Raw genomic sequence first — 25,720 nt, forward strand, 5'->3', positions numbered from 1 at the left:
TAGCGTTTTATATATGCCTTTGTGGCTAGGGATCCAGACTAATATGTGTTTACGAATATATGAATATGTAAATATGTTGCTTTGTCGAGATGTAACCTGATGTAACCTACAATTTAATGATCTCCACCACTAGTGGACGTGAGAAAACTTGAATATTGGCCATGTTTTAGCATGATTAAGAATTGATGATATATACAGAGTTTATTTTGTGAACTATGTTGTATTGCAGCAGCTACTCCAATAGCAGATTTAGAGCCATCTATAAAAACTACCTCACAATTTGGATACTCTGGCAAGATTTGAAGGCTCATGTGTGCAAACTACTGGCTGCTGTATAAGAGAAGGTATATCAATTGTTTCTGATATCTCTGTGATGACACATTTCCGTCCTTTGGATCAGGGATCATATAACTGTCTGTGACTGCAAAGCTGTCAGCAGTCCGGGCAATGACTATTATATTTTCTTTCACAGTCTGTCTCATTCTTGGACATTTATATGGTTTTGTAGAAGTTTGACATTGCATGCTAGTTATCGGATTAGATTTAAAAGATCCCAGTGCCATTGTCAAGGCGGCGTTTTATATTGTTTCAAGTCATCTTAAAAAATCGTAAAGGCTGGATTATATAACGAGCAGCCATAATCTAATCTGGAACTGATTATATTTTTATATATCTGCACCATTTTATAATAATTATGTAATAATCTGTAGTTAAGTTTGTAGGTAATTTTTTGTTTTAGTTTAGTTTGTAGTTTAATAAATATATTTTAATAAATACTCTCTTTGCGCATTACTTTAAGCAGACAAGAGAGAAATACATTTACTCCCCACACTTCAACAGGTCCCTTAAATTATACATTTTTATATCCCACTATATAAAATATAGGAAATTATTAACTATATAAAATAAAAGTATGACTGCAGATCTGGTGGAATATATTAAAGTTCGAAGAACACGACTGTTAAGAAAATGTATAATTTCACTAATTTTATTGCTATGTCATTATATGTTACTTTTCTGAAATAAAAATCCAAACCTACATAACAATTTGTGATATTAAATTTCCTCTTAAGCACGGCTTATATCATTGTAATCGATGACAGATAAACATAGTGCACTTGTTTCATAGGAATAGAAAATACTTTAATAATACAACTAGATATATAAGTGAACAATGTAGCATATAGCCTTCCAATAAATCGTACAATTTTTGTGATATAAGATGTATGAACCGAAGAAAGGAGAAATGTTTTACTCAACTTTGACTAGCTTACAGTGGTTTTATTTGTATCCATCTAAGAAGGACTCGGAAAATTGGAAATTATATGCAATTAAAGCAGTGATTGTTAGAATAATTACCAGCTTTGGTTTTATTGAATGTTGGCTACATTTAATAATGTCAATCATAGGTAGGCCCTATAAATTATAAAATATTTCTTAATATTACTTGTTAATAATTTTATGTTTATTGTATATTCCAATTATTTTAAAATCTATTTACAGCAATATGTAGGCTATTTAAGAAAAGGGAGATCTATGTTGCCAACCTCTCATAGTAATATTCTTTCTGCAACATTTATTTTGGCTATTGTTTATCTAACTAATAAACAATAACTTATTACAGCAAAATATACTATCGACGACTAACTACAAAATTTGTTGAAGGATTTTTATCTATTGCTGCATAAAATATGTGACACCACCACTAGTATTGGTTGAGATAGATTCTCCTCAAACACTGATTCTGAATAAATAATGATAAATTTTCAAAAATGGTTTCAGATTTCATTTATTACACCTAATTTTTGACCAGTTCTCGCCATGTTAATATCCGTCTTTACTAAATAAGGTTTCTGGTAAAACTTCATTCTACATAGTTTTACTAAAAAATATGAGTATCTTCACTTGACTAAGTACAAACTAACCAATGTACCTTTCGCTAAAACGTATCGGTAGAAATTTCAATGTTAATTTTTATGTCATTATATGTTACTTTTATCAAAGATAAAATATTTTAAAAAAACTTAATCGAGTTCATATAATAAATAAGGAACTCACGAAAGTAAAAATAAAAAATAAAAAATAATCATAGTTAGATTTAAAAAAAACCGTTTTATAATAAGATATGTATATAATAATCGATGTTGTCTGAATTTTTATATTCAAATCATCTATACCCTTAGTTTTGGCTGCTAGAGTCGCCCGATCGCTCAACCAAGTATAGTTTTTATACTTGTCACCATATATGGAACCATTTTTGGAAGTAATTCTTATTTTGACGTTATAAATTGAGAAAAAAAATTATGAAAACAAAATGAGGCCAGTGGAAGTGTCAACAAAAATGTTCCCCATACCAATAAATAATAATGTCTTTATGAACACTTCCTCTGATATGTTGTAACCCCACTTGCATATCCGTTGTGCACTTGAGATTTTTCATATGTTTTGTTTTTTTTACTTTCACATTTTTTAATTTTTTGAAACATTCTCCAACTAAATTTAAAAACGAAAATATTCAGTATAATATGTAAAACTATGACAAAAAAGGGAACCCTCACGGGGCTCAGCTGGGTATCCCCTCGGTCTCGAGTTCCTCAAGGGGTTATGCAGACGTGGGAGGGAACTACCCTGACAACGCCGCCAAAAAACCGCACTGACACTCCCGAGATCCCAGTTCTGTGCTGTCATGTGCTGCCCCATTTAGAATTAAATGCTACAAAAAATTCCTAGACAAAAAATAAGGAATGTGTTACGGTGCGGGGGGCCAGATCCCCAGTACCAAGTGGTGGTGGTGCCGGCCATGCATGCCCTTTCCGATCGTCTGCGCTGCATCTCCGGTGGGTACCTAGGCCAAGATGCTGTCTTCTGTTACTGGTACAAGTAATAGGTCTAAAAGTCTTCGGATTCGGTTTGCAAACCCTTCCATCATACGTTAATTGTAGTGAAAACCATTCCCCAAGGTATAGGGGATGCCCATTATATATTGAAGGATTCCTGATACAGAAGTTAAGAAAAATGGAAAGCAATTCTTACTATGGATCCAAACATAAAGCTACTATAATATCTAAACCAAATAACCTCAACTTTGCAATTGAAGTTAAAAGTACTGAAATAATTAGTTTAGCATCTACACAATGATATGAATCATATTTCCCAATATCCCAAACTTCTCCCTCGGTCAGCGTACAAAGTAGACGTACCTTCCAACTAATAACTGATTTAATAACTGTTTATTTTTTATACCTATATCCTATACAACAAGTCAACTGAAAAGTCCCCGGCCTACCATACTAAAACATATTTTTTGGCAAAATTAGTTTATTTTATTCAACATAATTCCCTTTAAGGGTGATACACTGATTATAGGGACCCTCCAACTTTTCGATAACATTTTTGTAGTACTATTTGTCCTATGCTTCAAAATAGGCCTCTCAGTTTAGGAACTCAGTTTCGGCGATCACCTTCTCATTCGTTTTCACTGACTTGTGACACGGTGCATTGCCTTTGTGAAGCAGCACTTTCTTTTTCTTCAAATGAGGCCAATTTTCGGCGATTTCGTCCCTCAAACGGTCCAATAACGCTGTGTCAGAGTCGCTGTTAGTGGTCCTTCCTTTGTCAAGGTAATCTATGGAAGTTATTCCATGCACATCCCAAAACTTATGACGCCATATACTTGCCAGCCGACTCTTACGTTTTCCCACGATTGGATTGGAGCGGATCCATCGTGTACAGTCCACTCGGATTACTGTCTATTGAACTTCGGAGTGAAATGATGGAACTATGTTTCATCCATTGTCACATGTCGAAAACTCGGGTTTATTACATTTGATCATCTTCAAACACTGCTCCGAAACATCAACTCGTCGTTGTTTTTGGTCAAAACTCGCGTGGCACCCACTTTGCACAGAGTTTGTCATACCGGAATATTTGTGAATGATATGATGTACGCGTTCAGCTAATATCTTTAGAGTCTGCTATTTCATTCAATTTCATATTTTCGTCGGTAACAACCTATTTTGGCCGTCCACTGCGTTAAACGTCTTCGATGCTTATTTCATCATCACCAGGTCTAAACTTAGCATTCCAATCCTTGATGGTTGATTTTCCTGGGGCAGTGTCTGGAAACTCGGCATCAATCCAAGTTTTTGCTTCATCTGTATTTTTTCCTTTCGAAAAGCAATATTTTATTAACACGCGAAATTCCTTTTTTTTCACAATAAAAGTTGCTTCACTCAAAATGCTATAAATCACAAACTAATGATCCGACAGCTGTTAAATGTATACACGCATCTTTTGAGGCATAACTAAAAACATACGGATTAATTGTAGTACCGCCATCTATGTGTCACGTCGGGAAATTTTCAATTGACCTGTTATATCTAAGTACCTAATAGATCTATATTTTATATATATTTTTCCAGAAAATGCTCCTGTTAATTTGGCCGAAGACATTGAAGGAATCACAGGATATGGAAATTCCGTCTTTGTTTGTTGCATGTTCCAGTACATGTGTACAGACTGGTCAACATTTTTTAAGGATCTTACTGATGTTATACGATTTGGAAAACCCCCAGAGTATGATAACGCCGTAAAAAAGACAAATCTGTTTTCTTCATTATATTACGTCTTCACCACAGTTTCGGTGATACTTTACGGCATAGTTTCCTTTTTCGATACAAGTAATAAAATCGTTTTAAAATCTAAATATAAATAAATTAGCTTTAATAATTAAATTATGAATTGAATCATTGTGCTATTTTTCAAAATTTGGTACTTTATTCAGAAATATTCTTGCAAATATCAATGTTCGGAATCATTATATTTCCCAACATAAAAGCAATTTACCTTAAATTAATAATAATATTTTAATATTTTAAATAATTTTTACAATTTACAAGTACTTGCCATGTATTGCGATATGTTTCACGGAATTTACCCGGAAAAGTGTTAATTGTTTCGGTTACAATAAAAAGTAAACTGGTGACGATTTGTTCCAAGTTGTTTATACAGAAGGTATTTTGTTGATTCTGATATATGTTAAGCAGAAAATTTTAATTATAGATATTCTAATTTCCTGCGATTCTGATTATTTGCTGAATGAACACATTTTTTCTCTATTAATTTACTCAAATAAGCTGCATGCCATTAATAAAAATATTCTCCATAACTGTCTGCAACCTTCTCCCGATGATGTTTCTCATTTTCTTACTTTATTGTTGGTCAAAATACATGCAAATACTCTACTATATAAGATAATTTCAAAAACGACAACATACAAATCTACACATGACTCAGTTAATAAATAATAAAAGTAAAATAGATTTCAATATTTTTAGCTGCAGATATGTCTTAAACAAAGAATTGTCCGTGAAAATTTTGTACATGTTTGTATGATAGAAATAATTTTCAACTGTTTTTATTCAAACAAAATGGTACATTGTATTTTATTCGGCAAGCGAGGAAGCGATATCCTTCATAAGGAGGGAAGTAATGCTTGGCTTGGCCACGAATCATTTTATGTCCACAAGAAGTAATAGTCGAAAGGGTCAAGGGCTTTTCATGCAAGCACATTACATTTCTTTAAATATCTGCATGAGTCAGAATCATTTGATTGGAACATAAAATTACTTCAAGGGCCACTGCACTTTTTTTCACTTATGCAAACAAATTCAATACTTCAGATAACTTAATACATCAAATCTTACACAAACCATATCTTCAAAACAAAAAATAATGCCACACAATTTCTTTAAAAATACGTGACGAATAAAATACCGTCTGTAAGATAAGTAGCGAAAAGGAGAAATATGAATAATAAGAAAAAGAAGAGATGTATGCCAGAGAAAGCAATACCAGTATACATTTGATTTGAAGCCCTAGAAAAAGAACAGTTGCGGGGTGTAAATATATCAAAAAAAACTTCCCCAGGCTAGTATTTATATTTGTGACAGTAGTGTAAGAGTAAATTCACTAGAAAAGACCTATGAAGCTTCATTATGTTCCATAACCAATCTCAGATCAGGTTATCTAATCAAAATAATATTCTAGGGCATACAAACATACAAGTGCATTAGGAAAAACTATATTTCCGGTAATACATCACAGTAAACGTATTAGTTAAAATTAAAATGTTCAAAATAGATTACTGAAATTGGACACGAGATCAGACCCGAGATTTACAAAGAACACTCCACCAATGTCTTACGTGAATTTAGGGCTGCAAAGTAACAATAAAATATATTTAATGTAAAAGCAGGTTGCAGGTAGCTTATTTTTAATTTGTGTTCTATGGCTTTCGCTAATATACTGCTACTCTATCTACATCATAGGTCCCATATGAAAACTAACAACTCATCAACAAATCAATAAATGAATTAAAAATTCTATTAATATGTTTTATATATGTTAATATTCTTCTCAAGATTCATTTTAACTCTGGATAGACAAATTAATATATTTATTACCTATTCTCAATATTCGGTTAGTGCCTTGATACAATATAATGAGATGGATATATCATTAACTCTAGTATAATAAAATAATTACCGTTGGCTACTATAGATTAAAAACAGTCGAAACACTCGATAGTCAAAAAACTAGCGATTCGACTATGTTTTTTTAATCGTGATGTCAGACGAAGATAAGAATTCTATGATGTATAAATTGTGAGAGAGAATAGGACATAGATAATTGCTTGGACCAGTTAAGTTTAAATATGCCTATATTTTCCAATGGTAGTATAAGCGAGACGGAGATGTACTTCACATACTAACTTTAAAAAAGAAAAGGAATAAAAATAATTACGGAATACTTTTATATGAATGTCCTGTGGACCTGTAAAAAGGAATGGAATAATAACCCCACAAATGTTTTATCGTATATTAATATGTTAACTGCTATCTTAAATAACATACTATAATAAATATAGATAATACAATAGAACTTAATGAAAACCTAAAAACTAAAGATGTACAATAACCATAAATAATAAATAAAAATTAAATTAATATACCTAATCATCGAAAAAAAGTAATCCATTACATAACTAAAAATGATCGATGAACTAAAGTTTTTTAAATAAAACAAATATTAAAATAAACGAAATATTTTAATCACTATTCAAAAATATAATATATATATATATATATATATATATATATATATATATATATATATATGAAAAAAAAATATTCCAAATGGATAGATGTTGCATAGCAGAATATTTTAAATGTAACTGACATAAATCAAGTAAAATCATTTTATGAGCATGTCAAAAACCTAATTGGTTTTCTAAACGCCCATTAATTGGCATTTCCAAATACTGCGTAATTTGTAAAGTTGTTGTAGCATCTGCTGTAATTATTTCTATCATTCTAAATAGTTGTTTATCCAAATTTCTTTAGAGTTTTGATTTACATTAGGGCTGTATTTGTATTTTTTACAACGATATGAAGTTAGAATGAAATATATCTTTTTGTAATAACTTCTTGTATCGCCTCAGGATTATTTGTAATGCCAAATACTGATTCTTCAAATCGAGGATTACGGATAACAGAAGTTGACGATTCCCTTTCAAAATATTGTCAAACCATAGAACGTTTAGCTGAATGCATCATTCTACTGAAAGGTCATAATAATAAAAATAGATTGTAAAAGCGGTTTCCCTGTCTTATCTGCTGATAAAATAAATCTTATATAAAAAGTGTCGCAACCATCATTATTTTCTTGTATTTTTCAATAGCCAAGAAAAGAAATTGTTGAATAGTAAAAAAGAATTTCCTAGCATAAAATGTATTTATTACAAAAAGTTAGTATAAATATTGAATATATTTTATTTCCTCTTTAGGGTTAATTTTTTTTTCGAAATTTAACTGCTACTATAAAAACTTACTCAAGGAGCTAACTTTCTTGTTAATTTCTGCGCCGGAAAGATAAAAAGATATATAAGTTATTTTATAATACACTTAGTTCTGAACCTTGAATTTGAACCATTTGGATGCAAGAATTGAATTTACGGATTTTTGGCAAACGCAATTTCGATTATATCTTGCTACAGCTAATAATGTTCTCAATGGTATTCGGGTGGTATATTTAATAATGGGAGTTCAACTTTTCGTGATTCACCTTTGTATTTAAATGCATAACAATGTTTGTATTTCTTCCATATTGTCCCTAATGACTTGTGCATTTGATGAATAGTCTCTTTCGGTGTCATATTTAAATGTGATGTGTTTCTCGTTGTCTCAGGCTATTAGCTCGAAGACGTTCACTATGTTGCTCTCGACATTCATTTTCGCGTGTGTTTACAACATTGTCTCTTAAATTTACATTATCCGTCAAATGTTTTGCTGTAGTTCTATTTAAGCGATAGTTACGGACCATTTCTGCATTATGTGTATATATATGGATAGCTATCCGTTAATCAATATTACCTGTTCGTCCTGGAAAACGTGACATTTTGTTTTGGTTGATTCTCAACAAATAAATATCAATAACTTTTTAAGTTATAATTAGTAGGTATGTGACGAAATTTCACTATCAATCAAACTGAGAGGAATATTCAAAAATGATACCACATATTGGTAATGTTATTTTTATTATTCAATATATAGTTCTGCAAATTAACACACTCTGTATAATATTACACCCATTATATCCAATGAAAGATCTAAGTGAACCTTTACTGTGAGGTATATATACTCTATAAACCTAGTTTCCCAATTAGTCGAGTCTCTTACGTATTTCTCACTATTTCAGACAATTACTTAATTCCTTATTTATTATTATAGTTTAGCCTCTTTTTTGATCACTAGGGCTTATAAGGACTAGATCTATTATTTTTCATAATTTCCGAAGAATGGACTTTGGTATTAAGCCAACAATTACCAATATAACCAATCATCGTCATCATCAATACATATTCTTTATTAAATATATCGTTTGTTGGTGTTCGATTGCATCAAAGTTGCTTGCTGTATCTTTCCTCCAAAGGGCGAATTTCGCCATAGAGGTATGTGAGGAATCCGTTCATCCGTCTTAATCCACCGTGTCCAAGTTAAAGTAATCTGCGTCTTAAAATGTGTTATTGAACTTTGCACTGATTGTCATATCTTAAACGAGTGAATTCACTTTTAATACAATCACAGACGCAAACTCGTAGAATTTGACTTAAACATCGCATTTCATAAACAATCACAAACTTAAATTAACAACCATGTTCAACCCCGAATCCGTTGCATCAGCGGGAGAATTGCTCTATCGCTTTAGCTAGTGCAGCTACCAAGGCGGCTGCTTTAATTGTGTTAGAATTACGAACACAATAAACTGGAAGTATATAATTATGACAAATTTTCATAGCAATCCGTATTTTACAAATACTGAAGCAATTAACACTAAATCGGGACATATCAGCATATAACAATACTTCCGTGATGTACCATATTCTCTGATATTTTGTTTAATATGAATATATATTCGGTTTCAGAGCAATGCAAGTTAATGAATGAACGTAAAGGTACCCATGAAATATGTGATGCAGTGACACCTCTATGGTGGCCTTCTGCCTATATGAATCCTTGGGTTAAAGCCTTTATTACTGCATATTTATTATTATCATGCGGTAATATATGAAGTTTCATTATATTCTAATTGATTTAAGGGAGAATGTTAATTTTAGAATACTATCTGCCTGCTTCAGGTGTAGTATCAGTTATAGTATGGGAATCAACAATATTAATAGAAGCGAAGATAAACCATTTGAAAGTATTATTTAAAGATTGTCTTAATGATGATGATCCTACAAGAAAACGTGAAAAATTAAATTTCTGTATCCGATATCACCTTGAAATATATAGGTAACGAACTAATCAAATATATCTTACTTTAGATATGCTTAGTAAATTAAGATTGTATAATTTACAAATAATATGTTTTCCCTGTTTCGTTGCGCATGCATCAATATCTAAGCAAGACGTGTATGATGTAAATAAATTAGTATGTATTTTCTAAAATAGAATTAAATTACACTAATTAAACTGAAGTTAATTATAATACTTATATATAATACAGATTTGTGTGGGTTTATTCGTTTCAATCTTCTGATTTCTTAAGTGTTGTCGAGTAGCTGTATTGCTTCCACATTGCTGTGATTTAGTAATCTTATTTCATCTTTTAAAGCTTAATCTTAGATAACCCCGTAAATCCGCTTTATTTCTCGATCATCTAGGTCAGCGTTTTTTTGGCAGCATTGGATTACTAGTTGATTTGATGTTTTTCTGAAAACCCTTATTTATACCTTACAGATAGAAATTAGGTATATTTTTGATTTTAGATCATGTTGAGAGTGTGTTTTGACTAACCAGTACAGTTACTTGATTTTGTGTCTGATCTATGATTTTATCTAATATGATCAATGATTACTAATCAAGTAATTACATTGGTCGGTCCAGTTAGGTCCAGCTTGCAAATACTCTGATGAGCAATATATATATTGGTAAAAATAAATAAAATATTAATGAACAACTTTAAACAACCAAACAGATAAAATCATTTTCCTTGTAGTCGACGTTTGACCCTCACAGTGTAAAGACGTGTTTGGAGAGACGGTCAGAGAAACGAATCAAAAGTTCAGCATCTGTGTCACAAATGCGGCGTTAAAAAAAGATGAAATGGAGACTGGTGAAAAAGTGAAAGTGCGATCGGAAAAAAAGTTCAGTACCGTAGAAAATAAATGCAAAATGCCATAAAACGTTAAGGGTCGAAAACTCAACATCTGGACCACAAACGCGGCCTAGGATAATTTGAAACTATAAAAATAATAGTATTATTTTAACAACATATAAAAAATATGGATAAGAACACTGCACAAAAAAAAACAGATAAAATGGAAACATCGACATCAGGCGTTACATATATTTCAGTTTTGAATATAGAGAACATAACTAGAACCCAAAACGAACAGGCACTCTACAATGCGTGAATGAACGAAAAGTCGGCGCGGGAGAGTCTTGAAATTGCATTAACCAATATGCAAAAACAAATAAATGCCCTCCAGCTACAACAAAATAAACAAAGCTTTGAGGGCAAGGACAAAACAATGATAAACCACCAAACTAACAAAAGCAGTCCAATTGTTATATACGAAACAGATGAAGAAGAATTGCAGAAAGAGGTATGCTGGATAACGGTTAAAAATAAAAAAAGGAAAGCAAATAATTCTCCAAGATCTTCACCACAGCAAATAAAAATAAAACAAAGTAATGGACAAAATAAAGAAATTAGAATGCCCAGGCCACCTCTAATTATCGTAAGTAATATTACCGACTTTGACTTGCTATACAAAACACTGAGGTCCAACTATAGAGTATTCAAAACAACGGCACTAAACAATGTACAAATAAAACTGAACGCCGAATATCGTACAACATTCACAAAAATAATAAATTGATGACAAACAAACCAGACATCAAAGTTATGGCAAGAGGGCTTCCATCAACAGCTAAAAGTGAGAAAATTATCGCAGAACTAAACCAAAATGGGCTTAAATGCTTAAATGCCACTAATATTTTAAAAAAAGAAGAGACCAAAAATAACAAAGAAGAAATTTTAGTCCACAAGAAGCCACTACCTATATTTATGTTAGCCTTTGAACATAAAATGGACAAAAAAACCATTTTTGGTATTAAAAGGATTTTAGGGGTCCAAATAAAAATCGAACCTCAAAAATAGAAAATGTAAAAGATGCCAATTGCATGGGCACACACAGAAATTCATACATCATCATACGCCAGTGATTCTGACGTTGAGCGAAAATATAATAAGAAAAGAAAGAAACCCAACGTTAACAAACAAGAGAACAGACCGGGAAGGATTTGCAGAAGAATTGAACAAACGAATTCAACTAAATGTATACCTCAAGACAACTGAACAATTAAATCTTGAAGCAGAATACGTAGTAGATATTCAACAAGCTGCTTGGAATAATACTCCAGAAATTAAGTGTACAACTGAAGGAATTAATTATCCAAAAGAAGTGAAGGAAATGGTAGCTGAAAAACGTAGATTACGAAAAAAATGACAACAAAACAGAACACCGGAAAATAAAAATAGTTTAAACAATATAACCCAAAGACTGAAAAGAGAAATACTGGAAATAAAAAAACAAAATCATAAATGACTATTTCAGAAATTTAACAGATGATAAAGAAACTCACTCTGAAAAGCCACAAAATATTTAAAGCGCTCATGTCTACACAGTCCACCTATAAGAGACCTATGTGGAAATTGGGCATGTGACAATCGCCAAAAAGCAGAAATATTTGCTGAATATCTAGAAAAAAATGTCAAACCAAACGAAACTAATACGGAACATAATTTGCCGGACATGGAAGCTGAAAATTCGATGATTGAATTAGTCACGCCGAAAGAGTTAAATAAAGTTATTAAAACTCACATTAACCCCAGGAAATCACCAAGCTACGATTTAATAACAGGAGAATTACTGCAAAAACTACCAAAAAAGGGAGTTATAAAACTCACCAATTTGATGAATACAGCATTTAGATTAAAACATGTCCCAGACATTTGGAAGATGGCGGAAACTATAATGATCCCAAAACCTGGGAAGTCAGCAAATGAAATAAAATGCTACTAATATAATGCTATATTGAAAAACTCCTGTTGAAAAGAATAAAACCGATCATAGAGAGTAAAAACCTCATACCAACACACCAGTTTGGGTTTATTAAAAAACACTCAACAATTGACCAAGTCCATAGAATAACAGATGTTATTGAAAAACCGTACGAAAAAATTATGCTCAGCTATATTCTTAGATGTAACACAAGCCTTCGATAAGGTTTGGCATGAAGGCCTTGTTCATAAACTACAGAAAATGCTACCAAAACAGCACACCGAACTATTAAAATCATACATTACAACTAGAATGTTTAGAGTCAAGCAAGAAGAAGCTTACTCTACAATAAAAGAAGTTAAAGCAGGTGTACCACAAGGAACTGTACTGGGACCAATGCTTTATCTACTTTACACTTGTGATATACCACAAATGGAAAATATCACGATGGCTACATTTGCTGATGATACTGCGATTAATGAAGCGAACAGTGAAGAAGCCTCACGAAAATTACAACAGGCAAGTAACAATATAAATAATTGGACACAAGCTTGGAAAATAAGAATTAATGAAAGTAAATCTGTACATGTGCAGTTCACCTATAAACAGACCGTACAAGCACCAATAACATTAAATAACACTATTATTCCATATAGCAACAACACTAAATATCTCGGAATGAATCTCGATGCAAAACTTCGCCGGAAGGAACATATAAAGAAGAAAAGAAAAGAACTGGAATTGAAATATAGGAAAATGTACCCGCTAATTGGAAGAAAATCACAATTATCAGTACATAATAAATTGCTATTATATAAGCAAATATTGAAATCTATATGGACATACGGAGTTCAATTATGGGGATGTTCTCCAAAGAGTAACATTAATAAAAAACAAATTTTTCAGAACAAAGTTCTGAGAGGCATTGTGGGTGCGCCCAAATACTATAGGACTGATTACCTACATCGAGACCTTCAGATACCCACAGTCAGTCAAGAAATCAAGAGAATTGCAAGGGGGCATGAGGAAAGACTCCATTCTCATACTAATATTGAAATATTGCAACTTTTGGATACCACCAGAACAGGACACAGACTCAAAAGAATCAAACCATCTGATCTTGTCTAGTGTTGTGTAGTGAGGTACATATATTTGAAAATTCAGCAGTGACATGTATAAACATTATTTCACCAGAGACTGAGTTAGGGCCGATGGGCCCTCCTAGTTATATACCTAGATTTAAGTCAGCATAAAGACAAATTGTAGGTTAGACGGAAACGACTAGTAGCAATATATTAATTAAATAATAAAAAATAAAATTTCCTTGTCAAATGATTTAGAAGTGGCGGTTTTGATGTCCAAGAAAAAAAACAACCAGAAGTAAAATATTACCAACGAACACACAGCTCAAACTTACAGAAATCTACTCTAAGTAATTACATGGGATAAAAATTATTCAAAATTATTGCAAATCGGCATCGCATATTTCAAACTAACTTGACAAAGTGGTCAAAAGAAGAAGAGTTTCCTGTAATGCACTGTGAGTGGTGGTTAAAAGTAAATATAACAAGACCATCTTAAGTACAAAATGTAATCGGTTATCCCGGAAGCGCCATCCGAATGGGTACCGAAGTAGAATATTCCGGGCTATAGCTTTTTGTTACGCATATGGTGGATTTAGGAAGGTATTCCTAACAGCTAAAATCTAATGAAATTTTCACTGCAGATGTCTACTGATTAGTTGAGAAAAATTGCAGAAATTTAATTATATTGGATTAATTATTTTAACAAAAGCCCTTTCAAAATGGCAAAATGATTAGAAGAGATACAAGCACCTAATAATTTAACTGCTTTGTTAATTTAAAAATTGAAGTTTCTTATAGATACCGCTAATTTGTATCCGCTTTATATTAACTTAACTATATACATTTTTTATATTAATTTTAGAAATAGCTGGAGGAGATTTTGGTTATGGAATAAACTTTACACGCCTTATCGTTTGCTTTATTAAATAATTTGTTGGTGGGTAGTACTGTATTCTAGCGTTTTCTCAGGCGCCATCTAACTTACCCATTCAGAGGTGCTAGATTATGCTCCTCCTTGATTAGCTCCCAGTTTCGTTTGATACTTAATAGGGTAATGGTGATGCAAGGTCCAGATTGTGGATCTAGCCACTATATTTTTCGTACAACAGTGCAATTGTAACTTCTAAAGGAGAGACGTGAATAAAAAAGCTCATCCCAAACACTTGAAGGTCGAGCGAAAGAGGTAAAATTATCAATGAAAACATTCAAAAAGCAATTGGAACCTTTGTAAAATCACATGATGAGCATCTGGAATGATGGGGGGGAATTCTTCGTGTAGCTCTACCATTATAACTTGTTAACGGATATAGCAAGTCCTCCAGCATTCCAGAAACTTCATTTTCCCAAAAATGGACGAATTTCGAACAGCAATAAAACCATTAAAGTGTGGTAAGGCCAGTCAACCAACTGACGAGAGAAATTATCAAGACCGATGGAGACGTTATACTCGCTCAAATTTGGCGAATAGAAGGAAGTGACGTCGACATAGAATAAAGCAATAATTGTTCTTATGCTGAAAAAGGACTAGTATTTTAAAAACTATTTATACTTATATTAATAGTTCGTTGTCATTTAGCTTACCTAATCAAGCTAATTGTCGGCAATATATCAAAATAATACAAATGAGACTTGAGAGAAAGAGTTTACGAAGAGACTAATCGAGAACAGCAGGCGGAATTTTTTCTTAATCACAGTTGTTTAGACAATATTTCCACACTCTAACAATTTATAGTGGAACATATTATATTTAAAGAGCAAGCGATTGTTATTTTTATTGATTTTCGACTATATACAGTGGACCTCACTTTGGGCATCATGTTTTATAATATAGTACTTAATGCAATTAAGTTTTTTGAGCTAGCCTTCTAATAGAAACTCGTCCGTAGTAAAACTGCCACTCCAGAGCCTTGGATTAATAATTAATGAAGAAAAGGTCAAACTATTCACAACTGACGGATAGCCTGCTATTATAAACCGGAACGCGATCCAGTTGGAGCAAGTATAGGAGCTCAAGTAATTGGGAGTAATAATAAAGGAGCTTCTAAGAAAAGAAGAAATATTACAGCCAGTCTAACTCTTCTGAATTATTTCAGATATTTGATATTTTGCTAGTTTTTATAAATATACCAGACAAATATTAGAAAATATTTGGGGATGTGGAAAAGACTGTATCTATATGTATATATAAGACTATGAATGAAGGAAATCTGATAAACTTGCATCAAATCAACAAATGTTTACAAAGTTGGTGGAGAATTCACAGAAGTCTGATATTCTGGGAGGAAATGTAACAATGGATTTCGGTGAAAATGTGGTTTTGTACAATATAAATAAACCTAAGAAGTAAGGAATTAAGTATTTCGCACTGGTTGACTCCCTAGTTTACTACTTATATAATTTTAAAGTATATGCAGGGTTACAACATCGCAACTCACCATCGGATGTTTTTCTGCGGCTGTTTATCATGCCGCATACAATGTAACTGCAGATAACTGGTTTACTAGTATTTCATTAATAGTTGATGTACCAAATAAAAATATTAATTAATAAAAATAAATATTTAATAAAAATTTAAATTTAATAAAGTCATTATTCAATCTCAGTTCTTGCCAAATTAAAATGGAGTTAGAATATAAAGTCAAAATGTATATTATGGCAATGATTAAAATATTATCACACATCCATTAGTTACCTCATATGGCTCAACAGAATTTACAGACATCTCGGATTCATATCGACCTTCAGAAATGCCTGAAAAAATTATGCCGGCATGAACAGAAAGGAGTACCCGAGAATATACAACAAAACGCAAATGTGTGTTATTTTTTCTTAAAACGCAGATACCCTTCAACGATTTATATCATCGTTTCGAATATTTATGGTCCTAGACTTCCGTCTGTTAATTCGATATTTTTAACCTTTCTTATTTTGGGACATTTGTGTAAGAAAGGTTTCAACGATATTGTGAAGTAAACTAAGCGGGGTTGCCGCCGCTGTCTATTTGTTCAGAGTCAGAGACTATTACCGTAAATGGCAACATTGTTGATACTTTTTGGCGGACTATTGTGACACCACTAAGGAACCAATTTGAATCACTAACTTGTTTTTTCTTTTGATTTTACTGTATTTTGTGCAGCTGATGAGTTGGTTTACAGAGTATACCAATTTTCTGTTATATTGTCTTTTATTTTATTATTTATTATTATATTTCCCATAATTCTTAATTAGTTGCTTACGATCTAAGGTTGGAGCTACAAAGTATACATTATAACTATTTTATGAGGAAGAATCTAATGCTAAAGTGGATAATCAGTAACTAATGTATAGTTACGGATTATTGTTATTTGCAAGCATTTATGTATGCTTTCAGCGAATGTATACATAAATGTATACATACAGCGAATACATATCATAGTCGGAATTGGAAGAATTGCTTGCACAATCATATTTATTAGTTTTATTCATGATTCGTACAATATGTGCACATGTACTTTATCCTAACATATTTATCATTGTTATCATTTATCGTAATCAGACATTGCCGGTAATTATTGTTATCTGTTAGGTTATTCCATCATTATTATTGACGATTGTTATTGATATGTCTGCGTATATGATAATAATGTTATGTTATATGATATTATTCAATACCATAATTTATCAGTACCATTACTTCTCACTATAATTATGTATTATTACCTCAGCACAATTAGTTACTTGTAATACAGCTGCCAGTAATCTTAACTATTAGTACCATAGTATTTCATTGCTACCTGAGATTAAATGTATATGTCGTGATTTTCACCGAATTTTGTTACATTTAATGTGTATTTTTACATCGTCATTGAAAATTGGTTTCTTTGGTCAAATATACTATCAGATTAATATAAATTGGAATTCCAATTTCAAGCAACTTTATTTTTGTGCAAATTTAATTGTGGAAAACTCGCTAAAATTATTTGTAAAATTAAACCCACTAACCTTTTGTTAGCTTATTTACTTAAGTTAGTATATCGATAAGCGTTTGAACTAAATTTTTATTGATTTCTTTGATTCTCATATGTAATTAATGTTTCAGACTTTGCGATGAAATAAATAGACTATCAAAGTGGATAATTGGTCAACTGTCCTTTGCAGCAGCCATTGTAATAGGCTGCATTGCGAATCAGATGATCAAGGTAATATATGAATTTTTAGATCGACTTAGATGTGCCCGTTAAAAAAAATGTAAAATGTTATATTTACCAGTTATGAGTTCAGTTATCGTTCTTGATATGGATGTGATATGAGATATATATAGTTCGTTTAGTAAAACAATAAACTCATGTCGTCCAAATTTATGATCTCAAAACGTAGCAAAGTTGCCGCATCATCTTTGAGTTTCAGTGAATTTTGATTTTGACCTATAACCACATTCTATTATAAATAAAACAATAAATCGATAATATTAAATATATTTTTTATATAGTGATATCCACTGGAAACCTACTCCACATAATTAACGATAGTATTTTATTTACAGTATTTAACTTTCTTCAGAGAGAATATTTACCTTTTTATTTTTGATTTTTGATTCCTTCGTTCCAGTATTTCCTTGTGAATTAATTTTTATATCATTGTTTTCCTTCTTAGTTTCTTCTGTTACTACCTGTGCATATATTTCTTAGCCACATTAGATTTTAGTAGTAGTAAATTTAATCACTGCATTCTCCCGAATTAATTTACCATATCTGAAAAACTACTCATGTACATTCTAAAAAATGATACACAAATCTTTCACACTCTACAATGCAATTTTCTATCGTTATTTCATGGTAACCTTAGACAATATATTGATGACGTGAGTTCACTATTATTTTAAATAGACTACAACTTGGTATACAATAGTTGGTCATAGCTATTCAATCAATCTCTATAAACGGACAGAACATTTGAATTCAATTTCAATGTATTTTTGAACGAGTTTTGTAATATATGAGCGAATTTTCTCATGCTGCAAAATCATTTGAACGTATTTTAATTAATACAAACACAATTATAGCTGACACAATATGTAAGTGCATATCTCTTGCATTGTCATTTTATTTGGTTATATTCTACTAAATTTCTGATCAAATAATATAGCAACTTATGCCATAAAATTATTAAAAATGAGTTATAAAAATCATTTATGTATAAAAAATGTAAATGTTCATTATATTAAAAACCGGCAATATTTTTTATATCTTTGAAACTGTAACTGGTAAAACTGCTCGTATGTTTCGATATTGTCGAATAATGGTTTTTATGGGTTGTATTAAATAATAGTGATTTAGAAGATATGTACTCATTTAACGAAAATATATTTTACTATCAGTGATTTCGAGATACGGATACGAATAATCTGCTATTCATGCCCCAGGATTTTGAACAGTCTTCGCCAAATTGTTGTACTGTTGATGAGCGTTCTAGCCTACGATATTGACCATATGTTTTTGGGGCAACTTTCCGCATCTTCTATAAAATTTGTATAAAAATATAATTTGTTTCTCATCATCTAAAAATATTCACATCTAAAACCAATTTTTAATAGCGCCTAGGAAAAAAACTTATAGATGTTGCCTTAATCATCGCATTTGAAAGACTTCATACTTGGGTCGTACGAATGTAACAGTGCCCAAATTCGGAAAGCAAAGAATATCTGCACCGATTTCATACTATTGTAGATTCTCAAATATTTCCTAATTTCCTGTGTTTCTATCCATCAAGTTAGTGTGTAGTGCCCACACGTTGTTATGAGGGTAATAGTTAGGTGGTATATTTTTGTTAATTTTATGTTTGTAATATTCTTGGTTTAGTTTAAGTAATTACTTATATGTTATTAGATAACAGAAAATATTATCACCAGTCGACATGGAAATACGCATGTAAATGCAAAATGTTGTAACTTAGTAACACAAGTATTACAGATTACTAAGGAACAAAAGTTTATTTATGTTAACTTATATAAAGATACTGAGAAATATGATGTGGTTTCAGTAAGTGAGACATGGGAAAAGAATTGCCGAGACAATTGTCAGTGCCCTGAAAATAATATCGAAGGTATAGTGTTACATATTTTATCAGAGAATCAGCCCTTCAGCAACTATAACAGTAAAAATTTAAATGGAATCACTGCATGGTAGTTTGGAGCCGTTCAAAATCATTAGTACGTGAAGAGCGACAGCCGAAAAAACTATATTTTAATCTTGATTATAAAATTTCCTATTTTCCGCGCATACCAACTTAAAGGAGCGAAAACTCCGGTGGCTTGACCGATTTGGTTTATTACAGCAGGTGCCACTTTATTCCCATTTGTTATTGAACTCATATATTTGAACTCAATATTTTAATCTTTCCTTCATGCAATTCTGATCCTGTAAGTATAGCGCTATCATCAGCAAACATTAGATCATTCAAGAAATATATAACATCATAGTAAAGCCCATATCTCTTTTTGAATTATTTTCGCTTCGCTACAATTTTTTTGTAAAATTAATACTTAATACTTTCTTAAGGTTAACATATAAAGTTAGCTAAATAATTAATTTTGACGAGAAATGTTCATTATTTTATTATTCGAAAGAAAATATTATATAAAAAAATTATTCCATATATTCGCGAGGTCCAGCCACGTATATGTTTTAAAAACAATGGACTAAATAGTATATTTAATTTTTTTTTTGGTATATATATTACTAGTAGTTCCGCCATACGTTGCTGTGGGTAAAATATACTTTAAAATATGTTATTCTAATGGTATTTTGTCGGCCTTGCTGATGATTTGGTAATTGTCATTTTGCAATTGTAGCGAAACTCTTTTAATCAATTGAAAGTGTCGATTCTGATTCTCTGAGAATATTTACGACAATATCGTAATTGCTTTTTCTTCTGCTTGTTTAATAAAGTTATACTGGCGCCGAGTTTCTACAGGTTCTTCACATAAAATAAGTTTGGAGAAACTTCGGTTTTTGGGCAAAACATTGGCATTAATTCTATGGTATACTGGCTTTGTATTTTGAATGTGGTTTCAAAATTACGTCCGTTCGATGCGAGGTCCTAAATTTTCAATAGCGCAAATGACTAATTTGGCAACAATGCATTGGTAAGAATTACATTTGCATATCGCTAGCAAAAAGCGATATAGTAAATATAAATAGTAATAAATATATATAGTGAGTAAATATTTCGGCGAAGTGGGTATAGGATCAAAACTTTTTCTAATGCGCAGCACATGTTTTACATAAGTATTTCACTACGAAATTTTAATGCCTGGCAATATTGACATACTTAATCCATGGCGCCGATAGCAATTTTTGACGCGCAGAGTAATTAATATCTGGTGTGTATTTGAACGCAAGACAAAAAAATGATATACGTGTTTTTGAGCGGCTGATCCACAGTCTCTATTGTTCTCGTGCTCATGCTGTAGCTGTGTGTTCTGCACGTGCCGTAATTGCTCTCGTAACAGTCTGCTGCAAAAGTTCGCCGCATTGTTCCTGAGATTCTTGTGCATAACTCTCTGCTGTTCTGGTTCTTTGATATATGTTTCTTGCTGTACCTCTCTGCTTCCTGTATTGTTAAGTTTAGATTTTTTGGTGGAATTTTATTGACAATAATAATTATTAACAAAATAAAATTGAATCAATAAAATGAGGAGAATGCGAATAAAACTTACACGTATTTAATTTTACTAGCGGGTTTTATAAATAAAATAATAAAGCACCAAAAATTTAAAAAGCAATAAAAATTTGGAATATATAATTTAACGCATACCTTAGCCACAGCAACGCCTGGCCAATTCTGCTAGTGTTGTTCATAGAGTAATAGAGATGCAACTCAATAGGGGACTTTGGCGCTAAGTTTTGCCCAACATCCAGACGCCGCCATAATTGGCCATTCACGTAATTTGATTGGTTAATTTAAATCTTCATTATAGGCACCTGTAAGAAAAATATTTTATTGTGAAGACATTTGATTGGCTCATTAGTAATATTTGGCACGTGGCAGCCTTGACGTCATATTTAATTGACCAATGAACTTTAAATAAAAAACATTTTTTTCCTGAAATAAATTTATTAAATAAAATTAAATTAAATATAAATAAAAATACAATCTGTAAAAATAAATAAATAAAAATATAATCTATAACAATAAATATGTATAAATATATCCATAAAATATAAAAATAAATAAATCAATAATATATAAATATTATGTACATATATATAAAGCCATAAATAAAAAACTTGCATTGCAAATTAAAATTATTTCTTCTGTCTTATTCCTTTTTGATATTTGTTTAGTGCCATCAATTTAATACGATCTATCAGAATTCTGTCTTTTCGTTTTCTTATACTAAAAATTTTGAGTCTTTCCCTCTTAAAATTCTGTTCACCTGTTTTACCCAAAAATATAAAGCACACGTAGTTATTACTTTTAATATTTTATATGAAGGATCATTATGATTCCATACAATTATAGAAATCCATACAATTATACCAATCTATAAAAGTACAATTGAAGGGTTTTGAATTTACTTTTTTAAGACATTTGACAAATATATTGTTATATTAACGATGTGGCAAAATCGCGGAATCTAATACAAGAGAAAGCTAAAAAATCTACTGACAGTATAATAAAACAATGTTGTTGGAGTCTGGGGCACGAGATATTGTTTTGCCTCTATAAAATCAGTCTCAATTTGTGGGTCCAGTGATTTATTCATAGTTGTATATAAACAAAAATCGCAATTTATTTCTTTTTTCAGAACTTTTACTATATAGCCTGAGGTGTAGACTACTTCACAACGTAAAACTTTGTTTGCTCTTACAGGATAATCGGGAACTAAAGTTATAGAGGCAAGTGGCAATATCTCAACTCCTGGTAATACATCCCCCGTTAGAAAAGAATGTAAGTTATCTAGAGCACCTTCATATTCATCCTCTTGGAAATTTCCTAATGGTGAATGAGATGAAAAGAAAGAATTTATAAATAGCGCTTTAAATGACTTCTCAAACATAGTAGACGAAGGATGTATATTCCTGAATCCATGAGCTCTAATAGATCCAGAGAGATAAAAAATTTTCAAAACTATATTGGTTAAGCTAATATATTCGGTTGGAAACTTACTCAAATGTTTTTTCTTTAACAAAATGAACCCCTTCAAGTTAGTTATTACATTTTCAATTACATTTTAATTATTAATAAACTCTAGCAAATTTATTTTTACTGGGGCAATAAAATTTTAAACTATTGAAATATTGAATCGCTTTGCACCAAAATTATTCGTGTATTGAACTTATAGTTAATCCTCCCTTAAAAGGTTTGTATTCAGGAGCTATTCTTTTACTGGAATTGCAACTATCAAATAGTTGATCTAAAAATAAAAGATTATCTCCTGTCTGCATAGTTTCTTTTGGAAGGAAATTAATATTTGAAATTAAAATAAATATTTCAATGATTATTGATATGAATAAACTTACCCCAACTTGCTATATTACACATAAGCGAGCCTGTCGTACGACTAAATACTTGAGTACAATTCTTAACTTTCCTCTTGGTAATTTTTTCAGGGACCACATGTTGATCTGTTAACTTTGGACACATTATAATTGGAGCATGTGTCCAAGTTATAAAACTGTAACATGTGGTCTCATTTCCCAAATTTGTATGCCATCAATTGTAATGTACAAATGTTTTGTTAACAAATTATTGCGAATTCCCTTAAATAAATGAGGAATATCATTAGGAGGAATATTTTTCCCCATTTACTTCGAATTCGTAAGGATTTGTTGACTGGGCCAACAGACTATTGATAGCAGCCTGGTTAGCAGATCCCTGGAAGCAAAGCTAGACATATACCATCTTTATATAACATCTTTATGTGACTGCTGTAGCTGCGAGAATCTGAAAAAAATACCTCTTAGTACTAATTATTAAACTAAAAGGTTCTGAAAAATGACAACACTCTGGTTGAGGGCCTGGGACGATGTAAATAGTAACTACAAATATAATAAGACAGCTTAGAAATTAATACTAACTATTATAAACAGATATATGCATATGTATTCGTATACATCATTCTTCTATATCGTTTTGCTTTGGATCCACCTCCAATTGTACATATTCGGGGGTACGGTATTATTTTCACCTTGACTAAATTGTTCACGAGTACTGCATTTACTTTCTAGAATAAATTCTCTCATTACATATATATATATATATATATATATATATATATATATATATATATATATATATATATATATATATATATATATATATTTGTAAGTTAAACACAATATCGGATAAGCAGACCCGTTAAAGATGGAACGGAAAGTTTAAATCTATCACAAAAATGTCTATGACACACGCGGTAACGATTATAAATCTTACAGGATTTTTTTCTTATAGGATTTTTAATGTTTTCTACCCATTTCTTAAAGATCGCCGTGTACTTTTTTAACGGAAAAAGGATGGTGTATTTCTTCACTATCAGTGCACCCGAGAACACAACACTTACTAGAACAAAAATGCATTTCTACTACCGACTTATATATACTAATAAAATAAAATAGTAAATTAATCTATAAATGTTATAAAAAGCTGACCACTATTCTCTATATAAGGCACATTGAAAATGGCGCACAAAATATATAAACAAACGACAAGACGAAGTGAACCCGTCTCGGCTCTTAGCGTAGCGATTAGAACAAGTAATGTGTTAAAAGTACATATTGTTACATCTACATGTTGGACGTCGCAAAATATTTCCCCAAAATATTCTATAAAGTTAAATCTCTATTTCTCAATGGTATTGTTCACATACAAATGAAACATTTTGACTTGTAACATAGCTCCATCTATTGGATACTTACTCAATCCAATCGACAAATTACCTTACACCGCCATCTGTAAGTATCTTATGGAATTCATATATAATTATAATCATTTATCGTAATATAAACAAATATATTGTAACAAAAAATGTTGCGACTGTAAATTGGTATATAACATATCTCTCAAACTGTATAAAACTGCACACAGTGTGCAAAATTTGATTAAAATCGGTTCAGTAGTTTAGGAGTTTATTGTGGGGAATTAACATAACTTTATATAGATATAATATAATAGATAGACTATAACATCACAAAAATATTTCACTTGTGTAACTAACTTCATAATATTGGCCCACATTATATTCTTAAAAAGTAATTTAAACATTTCAGCAATATGCTGTAGGATCGATGTTTCATCTAGTCGGATATACGATTGTAGTATTTCTCGCATGTCATACCGGTCAGATAATAAAAAATAAGGTAAAATGTGACATGAGCATAATTGTATCAAGTATATGATTATTTTTTATTTTAGACATATGATATACAAGACGCTCTTTATGAATCAAAATGGATTGATGTTGATAGAGAAATGGCCAGGGATGTACAGTTTGTGATATTAAGATGCCAGACACCGGCAGTGCTTAAAGCAATACCCCTAGGCACTTTCGATTATAGCGTTTGGATTGTGGTAATTTTCGATAACTTTTTGCCTTTTCGTTTGTACTAAATTCGAATTTATTTATAGATCCTTAAGACATCTTATTCATATGTTACTCTTTTAACTAAACAAGCATAAAATAGTAGAGAACACAAGTAAACACATATATTTGTGAATATTTTATTACACATATAATTACCTACATTTTTAACACTATAAAGTATACATGCTGTATTCTTATAATGCTATATATTCAGTAGAGTTAAGTAACATTTAAATACGGCGTTTCCGTTAAAGTCAAGTTGTTCACAAGGATTTGTTTGTAAGTTAATAATCATGCTCAGTTCAGTGTGAGTTAAAAAAATCATCACATTAATGCTTATAAAATGTAGAAATATCAAATTTTCAGAAAATTTTGCCGATTTTTTTATTATTAGGTACCTAATTGTAGTAATAATAATTCGTAGAATATAATTCGAAAGCT

General features: G+C 31.2%; 1 protein-coding gene across 1 annotated transcript; it reads left to right on the top strand.

Moving 5' to 3' along the window:
* Nucleotides 1-1,206: 1,206 nt before the first annotated feature.
* LOC143204621 (odorant receptor 49b) lies at nt 1,207-25,689 on the top strand. The gene is made up of 8 exons (XM_076417301.1): nt 1,207-1,409; nt 4,422-4,679; nt 9,485-9,619; nt 9,677-9,854; nt 17,795-17,894; nt 24,966-25,055; nt 25,111-25,266; nt 25,324-25,689. The coding sequence occupies exons 1-8, from the start codon at nt 1,223-1,225 to the stop codon at nt 25,372-25,374; spliced, it is 1,155 nt and encodes a 384-aa protein (XP_076273416.1). The 5' UTR covers nt 1,207-1,222; the 3' UTR covers nt 25,375-25,689.
* The last annotated feature ends 31 nt before the right edge of the window (nt 25,690-25,720 follow it).

Source organism: Rhynchophorus ferrugineus, unplaced genomic scaffold, assembly GCF_030347505.1.
Source record: "Rhynchophorus ferrugineus isolate W39M unplaced genomic scaffold, kcgeb_rfMv2 rfM11, whole genome shotgun sequence".
NCBI lineage: Eukaryota > Metazoa > Arthropoda > Insecta > Coleoptera > Curculionidae > Rhynchophorus > Rhynchophorus ferrugineus.

Coding starts and splice junctions, on each gene's coding strand:
- LOC143204621 (XM_076417301.1), top strand. CDS start 1,223: ATGTATGAACCGAAGAAAGGAGAAATGTTTTACTCAACTTTGACTAGC. Junction 9,620..9,676: donor ATATTTATTATTATCATGCG/GTAATATATGAA, acceptor TGTTAATTTTAG/AATACTATCTGCCTGCTTCA. Junction 25,267..25,323: donor ATTATAGCGTTTGGATTGTG/GTAATTTTCGAT, acceptor ATTTATTTATAG/ATCCTTAAGACATCTTATTC.